The following is a 14,882-nucleotide window of genomic DNA, read 5'->3' as shown; positions in this document are numbered from 1 at the left end:
ATCAATCTGGTTAATTCAAGGCTCTTTACTTCTGTTAGGCATAAAGCAATGCTGGAGATTTGGCTGCTGTCAGAGTGAAGTCATTCTAGGTCACCCTGTTTTTTATGGGGAGGGAAGCAGAGGGCTTTGGTGTACTGCTTCTTTCCCAGGAATGTCAGAGAAGGCTCCTGCAGTTGAACTGATATCACAGGAGAGGAATCATGTGACAACTTAATTCAGAGTAACTATCCAGGTTTAGGGTTACTTTAGGGATATAAAATATCCTTGCTTCTTAAGTATAAGAATTTTGTGGTTTGCTACTGAACAAAACAACTTTCACAGTATTCTTAAAGGGTCTCATCTAATTAGAATCTTTTAAATCTAGGTATAGGTAATAACCAAGAAAGTCTTTCCATTGAACACCTCTATCCTTCTGTTATTTGTCATTTTTATTACTGAGAAGCTTAAGCAGCAATCATGACACCACAAGCAAATGACTATAATGATATTTACATTACCTAATATTGACAATTTTTTTCTAAAAAAATGATATCTGGTCACCACCATGACTATACTTCCTTGCATTTGAGAAAATGCCAAGTTCAAAGTCGAGCTTCCTTTGTTCTTCCAGCAGGATGGTTGGGGAAAAGACTTGGTTAAAATAAATTATCCTAGAGAAGAGCTTAACACTGGAAAAAGCATGGGTAAGGGACAGATGGAATTTGGCCATGGGAACAGAGGGGGCCAGGACCTGGAAAAAGAACAGGGAAATACTCTTCCTGGATGCTGGGTGCTTCTCTCCTCTTCTATCAGTTCAGTCTCCGACTTTTCTCTGGTCTCCCCTACTCAGTTCTCCGCCATTCCCTTTCTAACTCTCTCCCTTCCCTTCTACCCCCAACCCCAATTCTACAATATCTCCATCAGTTAATCCTAGAAGTAGATAGAGGCCCAAACTTATTCTGAGAGCAATACAAATAATGAATAGAAATTAAAATTAAAAATGTCTTAGTCTCAGTAATAATCTGAGAACTTGGAATCCAAACAGATACTTTGAAAAGGTCTTGAACTGGGGTAGAATGACATATGCAGTCAGACTGCTTTTTACCTACACATTTGCTTGACTCTAAATTTAAATGCAGCACAGCTTGCTCAAGATGTAAATGACTAAACTTTCCAAAAATTATCCTGATCAACAGAATTACTGGTATTTTGGTATTTAAAAGTAGCACAGAATACTGGAATAACTAAAATTGATATTATAATTGCTACAGTAAGTAAATAAAGAGTGTATATTATAATGAAACCTAAGATTTTTATGTCTAATATGAAAATAACATCTTCAGATATTACACTTAAGATTAGGAAAGTTTTCCGGGGGCAGTGGTGCATGCCTAAGATCCCAAAGGTTTGGGAGGCAGAGGCAGGAGAATCGTGAATTCAAAGCTATCTTCAACAAAAGTGAGGTACCAAGCAATTCAGTGAGACCCTGTCTCTAAATAAAATACAAAATAGGAATAGGGATGTGGATCAGTGGTTGAGTGCCCCTGAATTCAATCCCTTGTACTAAAAAAAAAAAAAAAAAAAAATTAAGAAAGTTAGTGTTCAACTTTAAGTGTGCGTTAAAATATCCCCACCCTCAATCATTCTGTGGTGTTTTTGAAATTTCAAAAGCCTCTCTGGTTATGCTGATACATATTTATATTAACTTAGAGGATGTTACACATTATTACATTGAACTCCCAATGTACTCCACTTAGTCACAGTAAAAATTTAAGATCCCACATGCAAAGCTCTTTGCCTACTAATTTCATCATCTCCTAGGATTTGTTTTTATTTGGTAAGTTCTACAGTAACAGGTGAAAAACACATTTAAACTTTCTTTCCCTACCATTAGGAAGTTATTCAGCACTAAATATATCAAGTGAGAGTTTAAAAGTAATAGATTTAGAGGTGGGCTTGGAACTAGATATTTTTAAAAGTAAAGCTATTCATCTACCACACAGAATAAGGAACAGGCAGGAGTGAAGCTAAGGTTGAAAAGGGAATTATATGATCATCAAATTCTTCCTGAAGCATGTCCTCAAAAATGGATTCATTGTTTTCATTTACATTGATGAGAACTTATTACACATGCTCACCTTCAAGTGGAAAGAGAATATTAACTGGCGATACCTATTTTGAGACCATGAACAAATTAATCTATGTAATAGTTACTCTGATATTAAAAATCACGAGCTAATTATACTATTTAGATACTTTGAATATTATCTTAACTTCAGTTTATTTGCTTTTATTTCTCATCTACATATTATGAAAAGCTAAAGTTTCTTAACATACCTGGGGTCAAGAAGACTCCTCAAAAATTTGAAAAGTAAAACCTGGTTCTGAAGAGAAAAACAATAAAAAAAATATAATTAAGCACTAAAATGAATTTTCCAAATTATGAACTACTTTAGACAGCCTCTTAAAAATACACATATATGCTTAACATTCTGTTAAGCCTCTATACATATCTTCCCATTTCATTAAGCCTCTCTAAGGTTCTAAGAAATTCTAAAGAATCATCTGTAGGTCCTTTATGTCCTTCCAACAGTTCTAATCATTGTCACACATTCAATTTTGAGTGCAAAAGAGATACAACTTGTTATCTCAAAAAAAAAAAAAAAAAAAGATTCCTACTAAGAAAAACTCCTGAGCTGTTCCCAGAATGAGGCCCTCCAAATGGCAGGTGTTTAAATTGCTCTGCTGGTGGCACTGATAGGTTTCAAACTGCCTGTATTCCTTGTGTCAACAGCCTGCTGGGAAATAGTTTATTTAGGTAGGGTGGGAGTTTGAGGCTCAAATTAACAAACACCATCAAGACAAATTCCCTGTTGATATAATAGTCGTTCATACAATACAAGTTCATTGTTGATACACTGTTGATACATTAGATATAGCAATCAAATTGCAATGTGTCTGCAATCAATATGCCATAAAATCTGGGATCTGCTTCTGACACTCATTAGCTATATGACTTTGTGTTAGCATTCAATTTCCTTAGGAGGAAGCAGAGAGCAGAGAGACAACAATATCTTCTCTGCCTTCTGCACAGGGTAATAGTGAGAATTAAATGAGATAAATCAACTTATACCCCATGTTTCTAAGTTTTGGGGAACCTAAATAAAAATTATACATGCTTAGTTTTTCATCTTTTTTTTTTTCCTGACACACTCAACCCTCATCTATAAGAAGGAGGAGACTTCCAAAGTGAAAATAATTAATGTCATGTAGAATATAATTTTTAAAATATATTTCAGTCTTGGGGCTGGGGTCATGGCTTAGTGGTAGAGTGCTCACCTTGCAAGTGCAAGGCTCTGGGTTCGATTCTTAGCACCACATAAAAATAAATAAATAAATAAATAAAGTTAGCATGTACAACTACAAAAAAGGTAAATATTTAATTTATTAATTATATAATTTATATTATATATATTTCAGTCTTTAAGAAGATTGACACCCCAGGTGCAATGTGTAATCCCAGCTACTTGGGAGGCTGAGGCACAAAGATCACCAGTTTGATGCCAATCTGGGCAACTTAGGGAGACCCTGTCTCAAAATAATTTTTTTTTAAAAAGGGTTGGGGATATAGCTCAATGGTAGAGTGTTTGTCTAGTATGTTTAAGGCCCGGGATTTGATCATCATTCTGCAAAAAATAAAAATTTTTTAAAAACCCAAAACTGACACATATATACTTACTAGTCTTTATCAGTCTTTGATTTCCTATCTTTTCTCCATCATTTTGCTTTATTTTATATGACTTTCCTCCTGGTTATAAATAACTTAACATTCTTACTTATTTTTCTTTTCAAGAATTCTGAAAACTATTAGACAGAGACACATTGCTTCTCATCAGAAGTAAAGGTACTTTATAAGATCTTTGTAGAATATACAATCAATAAAACTCTAGAATAAAATTTCTTTAAAAGAATACTCAGCAGGGCTGGGGATGTGGCTCAAGCGGTAGTGCACTCGCCTGACATGCGTGCGGCCCGGGTTCGATCCTCAGCACCACATACAAACAAAGAATACTCAGCAAATGGGCCACAGTCAAATAGACACTTTTTTTTCTTATCCAATACACTTCAGCTTTTATATATTTACGTAATGAATGACATTATATTTGATTACTAGGCCTCTCCATTTCTTAATATCCTCATAGACAGAATATAGGAAAAAGAAATCCTGAAACTGATAATATTACATTTTAAAGGGCAATGATGACAGTATCATCAAAATAAGTAAGTTATTTACCAGATTTTTAAAGGGTAGAGAAGCTCTGGGGATTGAGAATGGTGTGAGTAGAAGTATCTGTCTTCCCAGCTCCCAAAAGACTGGTTATAATGTGTTGTTATGGTTTGGATGTGAGGTGTTCCCCAAAAGCTCACTCATAAGACAATACAGGAAGGTTCAGAGGAGAAATGATTGGGTTGTAAGAATCTTAACCCAATCAGTGATTTAATCCTCTGATAGGGATTAACTGAGTGGTAACTGAAGTGGTAGGGTGTGGCTGGAGGAGGTGGGTATTAAGGTGTGGCTTTGGTGTATATATTTGTATTTGCAGTGGAGTCTCTGCTTCTGCTTCACCATGATGTGAGCTGCTTCCCTCTGCCACACTCTCCCACCATGATGTCAGACTCACCTCAAACCCTGTGGAATGGAGCCAGCTTCTATGGACTAAGACCTCTGAAACTGTGAGCCCTCAAATAAACTCTTCTTCCTTTATACTTGTTCTGGTCATATCCTTTAGTCATGGCAGCAAAAAAAAAAAAAAAAAACTGACTAAAACACCTGTCCCTCCATGTACTTTCTCAATATCCTGGGCAGTACGCTATCATTCCAGCCAAACGAATCTGTAATTGCTTTTCAGTTTATTTTCTTCCTTGGAAGCAGTGATTGTATTTATAGAAATTAAATGTTTTTGGACAAACAGAATAAATATTTGTGGAATTAACAGATGTATCTTTGCCCGGAGTTAAAAATGGGCATAAAGCTGGACAATCAAGCCTTATATCTGGGAATTGTTTTTAAATTGTCCCATTATATTCAATTAACTTCAAAGTGCTATACATTTTACTTCATCTGGAATCTGTCCTCTTCACTACTAATGACTTTGTCCTGGTCCTCACATCTTTTGCCTAGACCTTTTGCTTTCTAATTGTTCTCTCTGTTCCATTTGCTCTCCTTGCCACTCCACTCTCCACACTGCAAGCCAGAGTTACTTTTCTACAAAATGGATCTAATGATGCCATCCTTTGCCTAAAAGACTTAAATATTCCCCAACACATAGAAAGTAAGTACAAATTTCAGGCCCAAAGCTAGATTTTCAGCCTCTGTAATTTTAACTTATCTCTTCCAACGTGTCTCTAGCCCACTGTTGTTCTCCACGTATCACACCTCACACATATCTGACATACTCTGAACACACAGGCTGCTTTATTCCTTTAAGTCTTCGAATGCCCAGATCACTTATCTAGAAAGCCATTCTCCATTCTGTTTGGAAAACTATTATTGATTATTCAAGACCCAATTCAGATAGTTTTGGGAATCCTTGTCTGACTTTCTCATAGTCCATCAATCTCTTCTTTAATGTAGCTCTTATACCATTATATTATAGTTATATAAATGCTTCTCTGTTCCATAGAAAAAATTAAAGGAAAGGCTGTCTTCTTATTCATGTCCTCATGCACTCTGAGGAACAGAGTAGAGCTGCAACATGTATTTTTTAAATATTTATTTTTTAGTTTTAAGTGGACACATATCTTTATTTTACATTTGTGTGGTACTGAAGATCGAACTCGGTGCTTCAAGCATGCTAGGCGAGCACTCTACCACTGAGCCACAACTCCAGCCCCTGCAACATGTATTTAAACAAATGACTTCCATATCTTTGTCTCCATGCCAACTGTCTCCCACTCACTCATGTTCTGGTTTTTACCTTGCAGTTATTCACCACCACTATTATTGCCCTTTGAAGATTCTGTGTTGTGTTTTATGTCCCTGTCATTGCCTATTCCTTACCTCTATCATGTGGCCATATGGTAGTGAGTAACTAAGTAAAACAAACCTAAAAGAGAATAAGACTGCGGGTCCTATAGCAAAATAAGAGGGAGAGAAGAGGAGATTTTCTATGAGTTGTGATTTTTAGAATAAGTATAGGTTACAGTTCCAAAGATGTTTCTTTGTTATGCCCAAAGACAAACTCCTTTATTTCCAGACTCAGAGATCATCACACAGCTACTCCCAAACACATACACACCCAACATAGAGATTATTATGTGGCAACTATAAACTTAAGAAATGACTACAATCAGAAGTTCTTAGGTGGAAATTCATTTCTTTCCACTGTTATCTTTTTGCCCAATATATGTGTGTAATATTTACCTGAAAATTTTTTAAAAATATTTTTTAGTTGTAGATGGACACAATACCTTTATTTATTTATTATTATGTGGTGCTGAGGAGTGAACTCAGCACCTCACATGTGCTAGGCAAGTGTTCTACCACTAAGCCACAACCGGAGCTTACCTGAAGTTTTTTAATGACTACTTCAATCTGTCCAGAAAAGTGGGTAGCAACCAACTCAGCAGCTTTACAGGGCTTCAGGGATACCAGTTCCTGGAGTTAAATGAAAAGAAAAATTCATTTTTAATGGTACTTTTAAATAGAATATTCACAGATGTGAGCTATGATTACCTATTTCAATATTGTCAAAAGCTTTATATTGCTTTTCAGGAGACCTTGATTTAGCGCTGCAGTTTAAAGGGCACACTGCAAATGAGCAAATTTAGATGTGTACCTTATAATAATTCAGAGTTCAATTTAACAAAGGGTAATTCAGAGTTCTTAGAAAATGAAAGCACTATAATACTATGGATTCTGGCTATGATATCTATAGGATGGACATAAAGAACAAAAGCTTCCCTGTCAATGAATTTTACTCTTGAACCTAAAGCAATAAAGAAATGAGAAAGAGTATGGTTGCAATTTCTTGCCTAAGAATTCTAAAACTTTATCTCTGGGCCTTGTGGATCTAGAAACTGGAAGAATCTTCAAAAATCAACTATAGTCTTAAGGAGACTAAAACGTCAACCACTGTTAATTAACTACTGTTAAAAAGGCTTATTTTTGTCAAATCAAAGAAAGTATTTATCCTTGGATTCTAACATCTATGATTCTGCCTTCCCAGCTGTACCTTTTCGGTCTTAAAAAAAAAAAAAAAAAAAACCACCAAAAGTAAGAGTAGTCAAGATGTATGATACATGTAGCCACATGTATCAAATGAGTGGTATCAAATGAATAGTCAAGAGTCATGTCACATGGAAAATGCGAAGCCCAAATGGCCTCACCATTTAGTTCTAATGACCATTTAGGGAAGAAATAACACCAGCATTAATTAACCTCTTACAGAGAATAGAAAACTTCTTTTATTGTATAAGGTCAGCAACATTTTGATAACTAAACATAATGGGACAATATTAAAAAAAAAAGAAAGAAAAGTGTGCATCAACCTTACTCCTGAATACTAACACAAAATTCCTGAAAGAAAAAGAAACCCAATAAAAAACACACAGAAAAAACAATATATCAGGTTTAAATTGCATTTACCTGTGGAATTCAGGGTTGGCTTAATATCAACAAAATTTATCAACAAAACAAACAAGAAAAAAAAACACCATTATGATAGAAAAGGTGAAAAATTTCAAAGTCCATTCATAAGGAAATCCACAGGATGTTAAGGAACCTTCTACAAAGGAAAAAAAAAAAACCTTATAGGAAACATCAGACTTTGTTTCATGTGAAAATTTCAAAAATACTGTTACTAGAAGCATTAATAAAAATACCAAGTTGTAGTTAGCCTTAGTAGCATATGCCTATAATCCCAGTTGCTCAGGAGGCTGAGGTAGGAGGATCAAAACCTGAAGACCAGCCTCCACTATGTAATAAGATTCTGCCTCAAAATAATAAGACTAGCCTCCACTACGTAATAAGATTCTGTCTCAAAATAATAAATGAATGAAGAAAGAAAGAAAGGAAGGAAGGAAGGAAGGAAGGAAGGAAGGAAGGAAGGAAGGAAGGAAGGAAGGAAGGAAGGAAGGAAGAAGAAAGAAAGAAAGAGAAAGAAAGAAAGAAAGAGAAAGAAAGAAAGAAAGAAGGCAGGCAGGCTGGGTATAGCATCCCTGGGTTCAATCCCTAGTACCCCCCACAAAGAAGTTGTAACAGTAAATCTAACAAAGGATGGAAAATTTCTACAGAGAAAAATCATAAAAACTATAGAAAGATATTGCATAAAAGATTATACCATACAATCACAGATTAGAAGACATAATTTATTGATGCTCTTTAGCATCAATTATCTTCACAATCATGGGCAGATTTAATGCAAGGCCAGTCAGAATCACAAAATTTGTTTCTTTTTTGATGAAATTTTATCAGCTGATTCCAAAATGTACTTGAAAGTATTCAAAGTTTATACTAGCTATGACCTTGTTAAAGATATAGAGATATACTATATATCTTAAAATAGTATGGTACTGATGCAGAGATAGACAAAGAGGCTAATGAAACAGAAAGACCAGAAAGCAGCCCAAGTATAGAGATCCTAGATATACTTATGACCATGTTATAATAAATGCTGCTGGGAAGACAGGACATTTGTATTTCTTAAAAATAACAGGATACCTCCAAAATTAACTAGATCCCAGTTTTATATCACATATGAAAATTGCTTTCAACTGGATCCCAGATTTAAAGATTAAAAAAAAAAGACCCAAGAGTTAGGGATGTAGCTAAGTGACAGAGCACTTCCCTAGCCCTAAGTTTCATTCATAGCACCACTATAAAACAAATAAACAAAACAAAAGCTTTTAGGTGATAATAAAGGAAGATATTTTTTAAGTACAGGAGAATAATTGATTATACTATTTAAAAAACACTTTTCTTAAAAAGAAAAAAGATTGAGGGAAAAAGTCAGTGAATGGGAGAAGATGTTTGCAGTACATTTTTGAAAAAAGACTAACATCCATGATACATACAGAAATCCTACCAATCAATAAGTATAAGACATTCAATTGAAAAAAATTGGGCAAAAGACTTCAACAGGCACATTACCAAAGAGGAAATTTAAATAGCCACTAAACAGGGAAAGGCTATCTATAGCAATTAAGAAAATGTAAACTTAAAACATAATTAAATACCATTACACATCACCAGACTCACAAAGTTTTCAAGTCTGGCAAAGATATAGAGTGAATTAGAACTCTCATATTATGCTGGCATCCAGTAATATTTAAGGTATTAATTCCAATTAACTAGCAATTATATACCTTAAAACAGAGATTTTAAGTAATCATGCACCAAAATCAGTTGGAGGGCTTGTTAAAACACAGATTGCTGGGTCCCCCCCCAAGAGTTTATCATTCAAGAAGTCTGAAGTCTATCAAGTTCTTAGCTGATGTTGTAATGTTTGTCTGAGACCAGACCGAGAACCACTGCCCTAGAGAAATGCATGTGGCTGTGCTCAGGAGGCATACCTAAGAATAACTGTGCATTGATTATTTTTAATAGTCAAAATCCAGAAACAACCAAAGGTCCATCAACAATAAAATGAATAAATTGTGACATATTTATAAAAATGCTACAATAAGCAAGAACTGTAACTACGTATAGAAATGGTCCAAACTTCTTAAACAAAATATAAAGCAAAAATAAAATAGAAAATAGAGTATAATTTCATTTAAGTACAGTTCAAAAGCATGTAAAACAAGAACACAATTAGGGACGCATGTGGATGCAGTAACAGTATATAGAAAGGCAGGAAATTATCACAAAAACTGGGATAATGAAGATAGTGGTGGGAACAAGGAGGCAGGCGTTTGGGATCAGGAAAGAATACAAGGGAAGAGTCTAGAGTATAAGATGTATTTTAGTCTTTATTTGGACCTAGAATGTTTGCTTTTAAATTTTTTATTAACTATATTTTATACTCTTTTCTGACTTTTTAAAAAATATTTTTTAGTTTTAATGGCTCTTTCATTTTATTATTTATATGCAGTACTGAGGATGGAACCCAGGGCCTCACATATGCCAGGCAAGTGCACTACCACTGAGCCACAACTCCAGCCCCTCTTTACTGACTTTTTAATTCAAAAAAATAAAAAGTATTTTTAAAAACCTAATGATATATTTTGTCCATATTGGGAGAACCATCTGAACTAGAGATTCTTTACCAGGAGTCCACAAACCCAATCTGTGAATGGCTTAAAAATCACTAAAACATTAAAATATTAAACTCCTAAAGGTGTCTGGGCAACCCTGAAATAACAAAAATTATTCAACAAAAACTCCATATACTTGTAATCATGGTGTTAAGAGACATGTAAAGGCTCAAGGTAAAAAAATATACATATGTAGAAAAAATAGTCAGCAGAAATAATTGTTGTGTAGCAAAAATACTTCTTGTTTCTTCAGGGTAAGTTTCTGCTGAGTAATTTGTTTGCTCATTGATTAATTCATCATGTTTCACATTATGCAGAGAGACACAGCTTCACTTCTGGATGCCTGAGTCCATGTGTTCAAACCACTGCATAATACAGATAAGAAAAAATAAAGGATTAGCCCTACTGTGACTGTGGAGACTTGAAGACGATGACAAAAAAGAATACAAAACGCAAAAAAAAAAGAAAAAAAGATAAAACTCAACACTGGAGGAAGGTCTCATTGGGTTCTTTCACCAAGATCTATTTATCTTGTTAGTAGAAAGATAACTTTAAATAACATTCAATAATATATATCAATCCTATAGTTAAAACAGTATGGCGATCATTGCAGACCACACACCTCAGAACTGACTATCCCAGCTTTCAAACCAGATGTTTCACTTTAGAAGCTCATATGTGATCTGCTTAAATGTGAAAAAGACTTCTAATCCTCCAGTAAATCAATGCAATAATATGATACCTGCCATTCCTTAGCTAGCATAAAGTTAATTGGGAAATTAACTCAAATGGGGAAGTTTCAAAAGTTGTGTTGAATCAATACCTCTATATGGTCCATTGCTTTCTTCCACACAGACTGCTTCTCCTCGGCACTGTGGCCAGGAATGGATAAGATGTTGTGAATGTAATTAAAGACTTCTTCCTGAACAACACAAGATGATATAATTTATTCATTAATTCACTCAGGCAATATTTTGTCACTATTATCTGTATCAGTCCTGGTAAATATTTATTATTTGGAGATGGAAAACCATTTGATATAGATATTTAACTGATGGAAAACTGACACTGAAAGATCCTGAGATGAGGGGAAAAGACATGTTCAGGGAACTGAATAGAGATCATATAGATGAAATGAAAATCAGTATAGGTGGAGCATACTAGACAAGAGCAAGAAGGTTTTTTTGCCAAGAGGCGGGGTCGGGTACTGGGGATTGGACTCAGGGGTACTCAACCACTGAGCCACATCCCCAACCCTATTTTGTATTTTCTTTAGAGACAGGGTCTCACTGAGTTGCCTTTGCACCTTGCTTTTGCTGAGGCTGGGTTTGAACTCCTTCCTCAGCCTCCCCAGCCACTGAGATTACAGGTGTGTGCCACCTTGCCCAGTGCAAGAATGTTTTGAGATGAAATTAGCGATGTAAACAGGGATCACTGGAAGCAAAAATATTACATATCCTTTCCATATGGCTCTTTGCTTGACTGGCTTCTCAAATTCCAAAACTCACTTTATACGTCACTTTCTCTGAGATAACTTTTCTGGCTTCTTTGTATAAGTCAGTTCCCCATTATCCTTCAAAGTGGTACCCAGTTTCTCTTCCCTAGTACCTATCATAATTTATAATTTTATACTTGGTTTTATTTGTTACCAGTCTCTATTACTAAATTTTTAAATTTAAAAATTGCAGAAACTATCTCTCTTTTAATTATCAATATGGACTTGGCTTAAACCAGAGACTCAGTAAAAACTGGTGAATAAATGAAGAAAACCTTGGGTCAGCAAACATATGTCTAAGTATTTCTAATGAATAGTTATTTCTATGTGATAAGGGCAGGAGGACTGAGAAAAAAGAGCAAAGAAGTCTCTTAACTTACCTCTCTCAGTGGGTCACGCAAGTAGCAATCAATAATTTTGTCATATTGGTGTTCTCGCTCATACATAAATTCACAAATTTGATAGCTAGAATGTAAAAGGAAAAACTTCAGTGTACCATACAGGCAGGTGGATATTAGTTTATTGCTATCTCATAACATACAGATTGATATTTTTTTAAATTAATAATGTGATTTCTACTGTTAAATAAAATTATACAGTTGAGCACTCTTAATCTACAAGACTTAAAGAATTTTTGACATCACAGCATTTCAGATATTGGATTTTCATATTAGGAATGCTCAATAGGTAAGGCACATACAAATATTTCAAATTCTAAAATGTAAAATACTTCCTCTCCTAAGTGTTTCAGAGAAGGGATACTCAACTTTCATTAAATATATAAGGGAGATGAATATATAATATAATAATTATATATTAATATAATAATATTAAATATAATAATAATATATAATAAGTTTAAGATGCTTCTGAATGCTATGTTTATAAGAAATTTCAAAGCTGGGTACAAAGAATGTTAAGAAAACAATGTGTCACATAAGAATCAAAAAGTTAGCTATTAATAAATAATATGCAAAAATTTTATGTGAAGTCTCTGTTCAAAGTATGTCAAAACATTCAATGAACTATGCAAAGAAAAGTGTTAGCATATTGCATCTTATTTACTATGTTAAATTCTGCATTATTTTTATTTTATATAATTGTCAGAAAAATTTATAAAACACCATGAAATATTAAGTCTTAAAAATCTAAAATAATAAAACATTTTAAGTTTGCAGTTTTGCCTTCATATTAAAACAAATGTAAAAAACAAACATTTTAAATTTATCTCATAAAATCCTACAAAATTTACCAATTTCTAGAATTCAACTGACGGCCAAAACATTCATACTTAGGTTTTTGGTGGTGTTGTTATTTGTATAACCTTTCTTAATTAAAAAAGCAGCAATGCATCAATAAACTGGGCTTCAAGTTAGATGAATATAACTTAATAGTTGTATGGAAAACTAATATATGGCTTCAAAACAACTTACAATTCAGCTTTTTCTGCCATACGGATGAGCCGACTCTCTTCAAATTGAACAATACCTCCAGCCTGCAGCAATTCTAAAAGAACCTGTACATTTAAAATAAATGAGTAAAAACATTTTGGAATTTATTTTTATTTACTAGCTTTATAAGGATCCATTTAACCATGCAGACCATAGCATTTTTTTCTTTTATACTCTTACTTGGTATTTTGGCTCACTTTCACATATGCATGGGACTACTGCCATTAAAATGTTGACCATATTGTATTTAAAAGTCTTATAATAGATAGCTCTGCTTTTCAAACATCGCCAGAATGCCACAGTATTTGCAAATAAAGCCTTGTTAGAATACTGATCTGATCTCAAAGCTAAAAATGTCAGTATATATCTTTTTAAGAAGGGAGTTTTTGCTTGGCACTTTATTTTTTTTATTTTTTGGTGGTGGGGGGTGGGTGTTGGGGAGGTGTCAGTGTGGTACCAGGGATTGAACTCAGTGGCACTCAACCACTGAGCCACATCTCCAGCCCTATTTTGTATTTTATTTAGAGACAGAGTCTCACTGAGTTGTTTAGCACCTAGCTTTTTGTTGAGGCTGGCTTTGAACTTGAGATTCTCCTGCCTCAGCCCCCTGAGCCGCTTGGATTACAGGTCATTGTGGCCGGCTATTGACAGTTTTATATCCTATGGTTCTTTAGAATCTGTTGTCCAGGGCTGGGGATGTGGCTCAAGTGGTAGCACATTCGCCTGGCATGCACGGGGCGCTGGGTTCAATCCTCAACACCACATTAAAAAAAAAATAAAGATATTGTGTCCACTGAAAATTAAAAATAAATAAATAAGTAAAAAAAATCTGTTGTCCACATATAGTATCAATGTTTACATGCTAATTTTAAAAAACAAAACATTGTTTTTTTTTCATAATAGCACTATGCAAAATATTCTAAATCCAGAAATGACCTAAAGGTCCATCAAAGGTGAATGGATAAACAAAATGTGGTATACACATACAATGTGATATTATTTGGCTTTAAAAAAGGAAGAAAATTCTGACATATGGTGAAACATGGATAAATTCAAAGATATTTTAATAAGTGAAATAAGTTAAAAATAAAAGAAAAGATACTGTGTAATTGCACTTATGTAAGAAATCTAGAATAAAAATATCCAAAGTCAAAAAGTAGAAGGATGGCTGTCAGGGGATGGGGGATTAAGGAATGGGGAGTACCTGTTTAATGCAAAAAGTTCAGTTTGGGAAGATGAAAAAGTTCTGGCAATGGATGGTGATGATGATTGTACAACAATGTGAATATACCTAATACCACTGGACTGTATGCTTAAAATGGTACATCTATGTTATGTATATTTTACAACAATAAAAAAAATATCGCAGCTCATATAATTTTTACCATCCTAAGTAAATGAATAAAAAAAGGACTAGAATGTTGAGCAGGGTTCATCAATATTTTAAATAAACCTCAAAAAACAACTAAGGCATTACACAGTCATTAAAACAGTATGAGAAAGGTCTCTCTGGCATCTAAATTCAGAATCCAGAGTAACGTGACCATTCTCAGAACTTTAAGAAACCATCTAACAAAATTATTTTTTTAACATAATAAATTTTTATTGTTTCAAATTAAATAAAAACTATCCAAATTGTACATTTTAGAACCCAAATTTAGTCCATTTGGAGAACATAATGTACTGTTATATATAATAAA

The 14,882-nt window shown here is 34.1% G+C and overlaps 1 protein-coding gene across 4 annotated transcripts in view; it reads right to left on the bottom strand.

Annotated features, from left to right (window-relative positions):
- Vps8 (VPS8 subunit of CORVET complex) overlaps window positions 1-14,882 on the bottom strand; it is a 256,842-nt gene that overhangs the window by 116,378 nt on the left and 125,582 nt on the right. For all 4 annotated transcript variants that reach the window (XR_013436694.1, XM_013361064.4, XM_078043811.1 and 1 more), the window contains 5 exons: window positions 13,165-13,247; window positions 12,112-12,196; window positions 11,060-11,158; window positions 6,548-6,637; window positions 2,317-2,363 (listed from right to left, as the gene is read on the bottom strand). Coding sequence is in view for 3 of the 4 variants with exons in the window: in XM_013361064.4 (XP_013216518.2) it covers window positions 2,317-2,363; window positions 6,548-6,637; window positions 11,060-11,158; window positions 12,112-12,196; window positions 13,165-13,247 (404 nt within the window). In the remaining variant the exon portion in view is untranslated. The remainder of the gene's footprint in view (window positions 1-2,316; window positions 2,364-6,547; window positions 6,638-11,059; window positions 11,159-12,111; window positions 12,197-13,164; window positions 13,248-14,882) is intronic.

This window comes from Ictidomys tridecemlineatus, chromosome 3 (genome assembly GCF_052094955.1).
Source record: "Ictidomys tridecemlineatus isolate mIctTri1 chromosome 3, mIctTri1.hap1, whole genome shotgun sequence".
Taxonomy (NCBI): Eukaryota; Metazoa; Chordata; class Mammalia; order Rodentia; family Sciuridae; genus Ictidomys; species Ictidomys tridecemlineatus.
The sequence above is the reverse complement of the archived record's forward strand: the minus strand, read 5'-3'. Positions and strand labels throughout refer to the sequence as shown.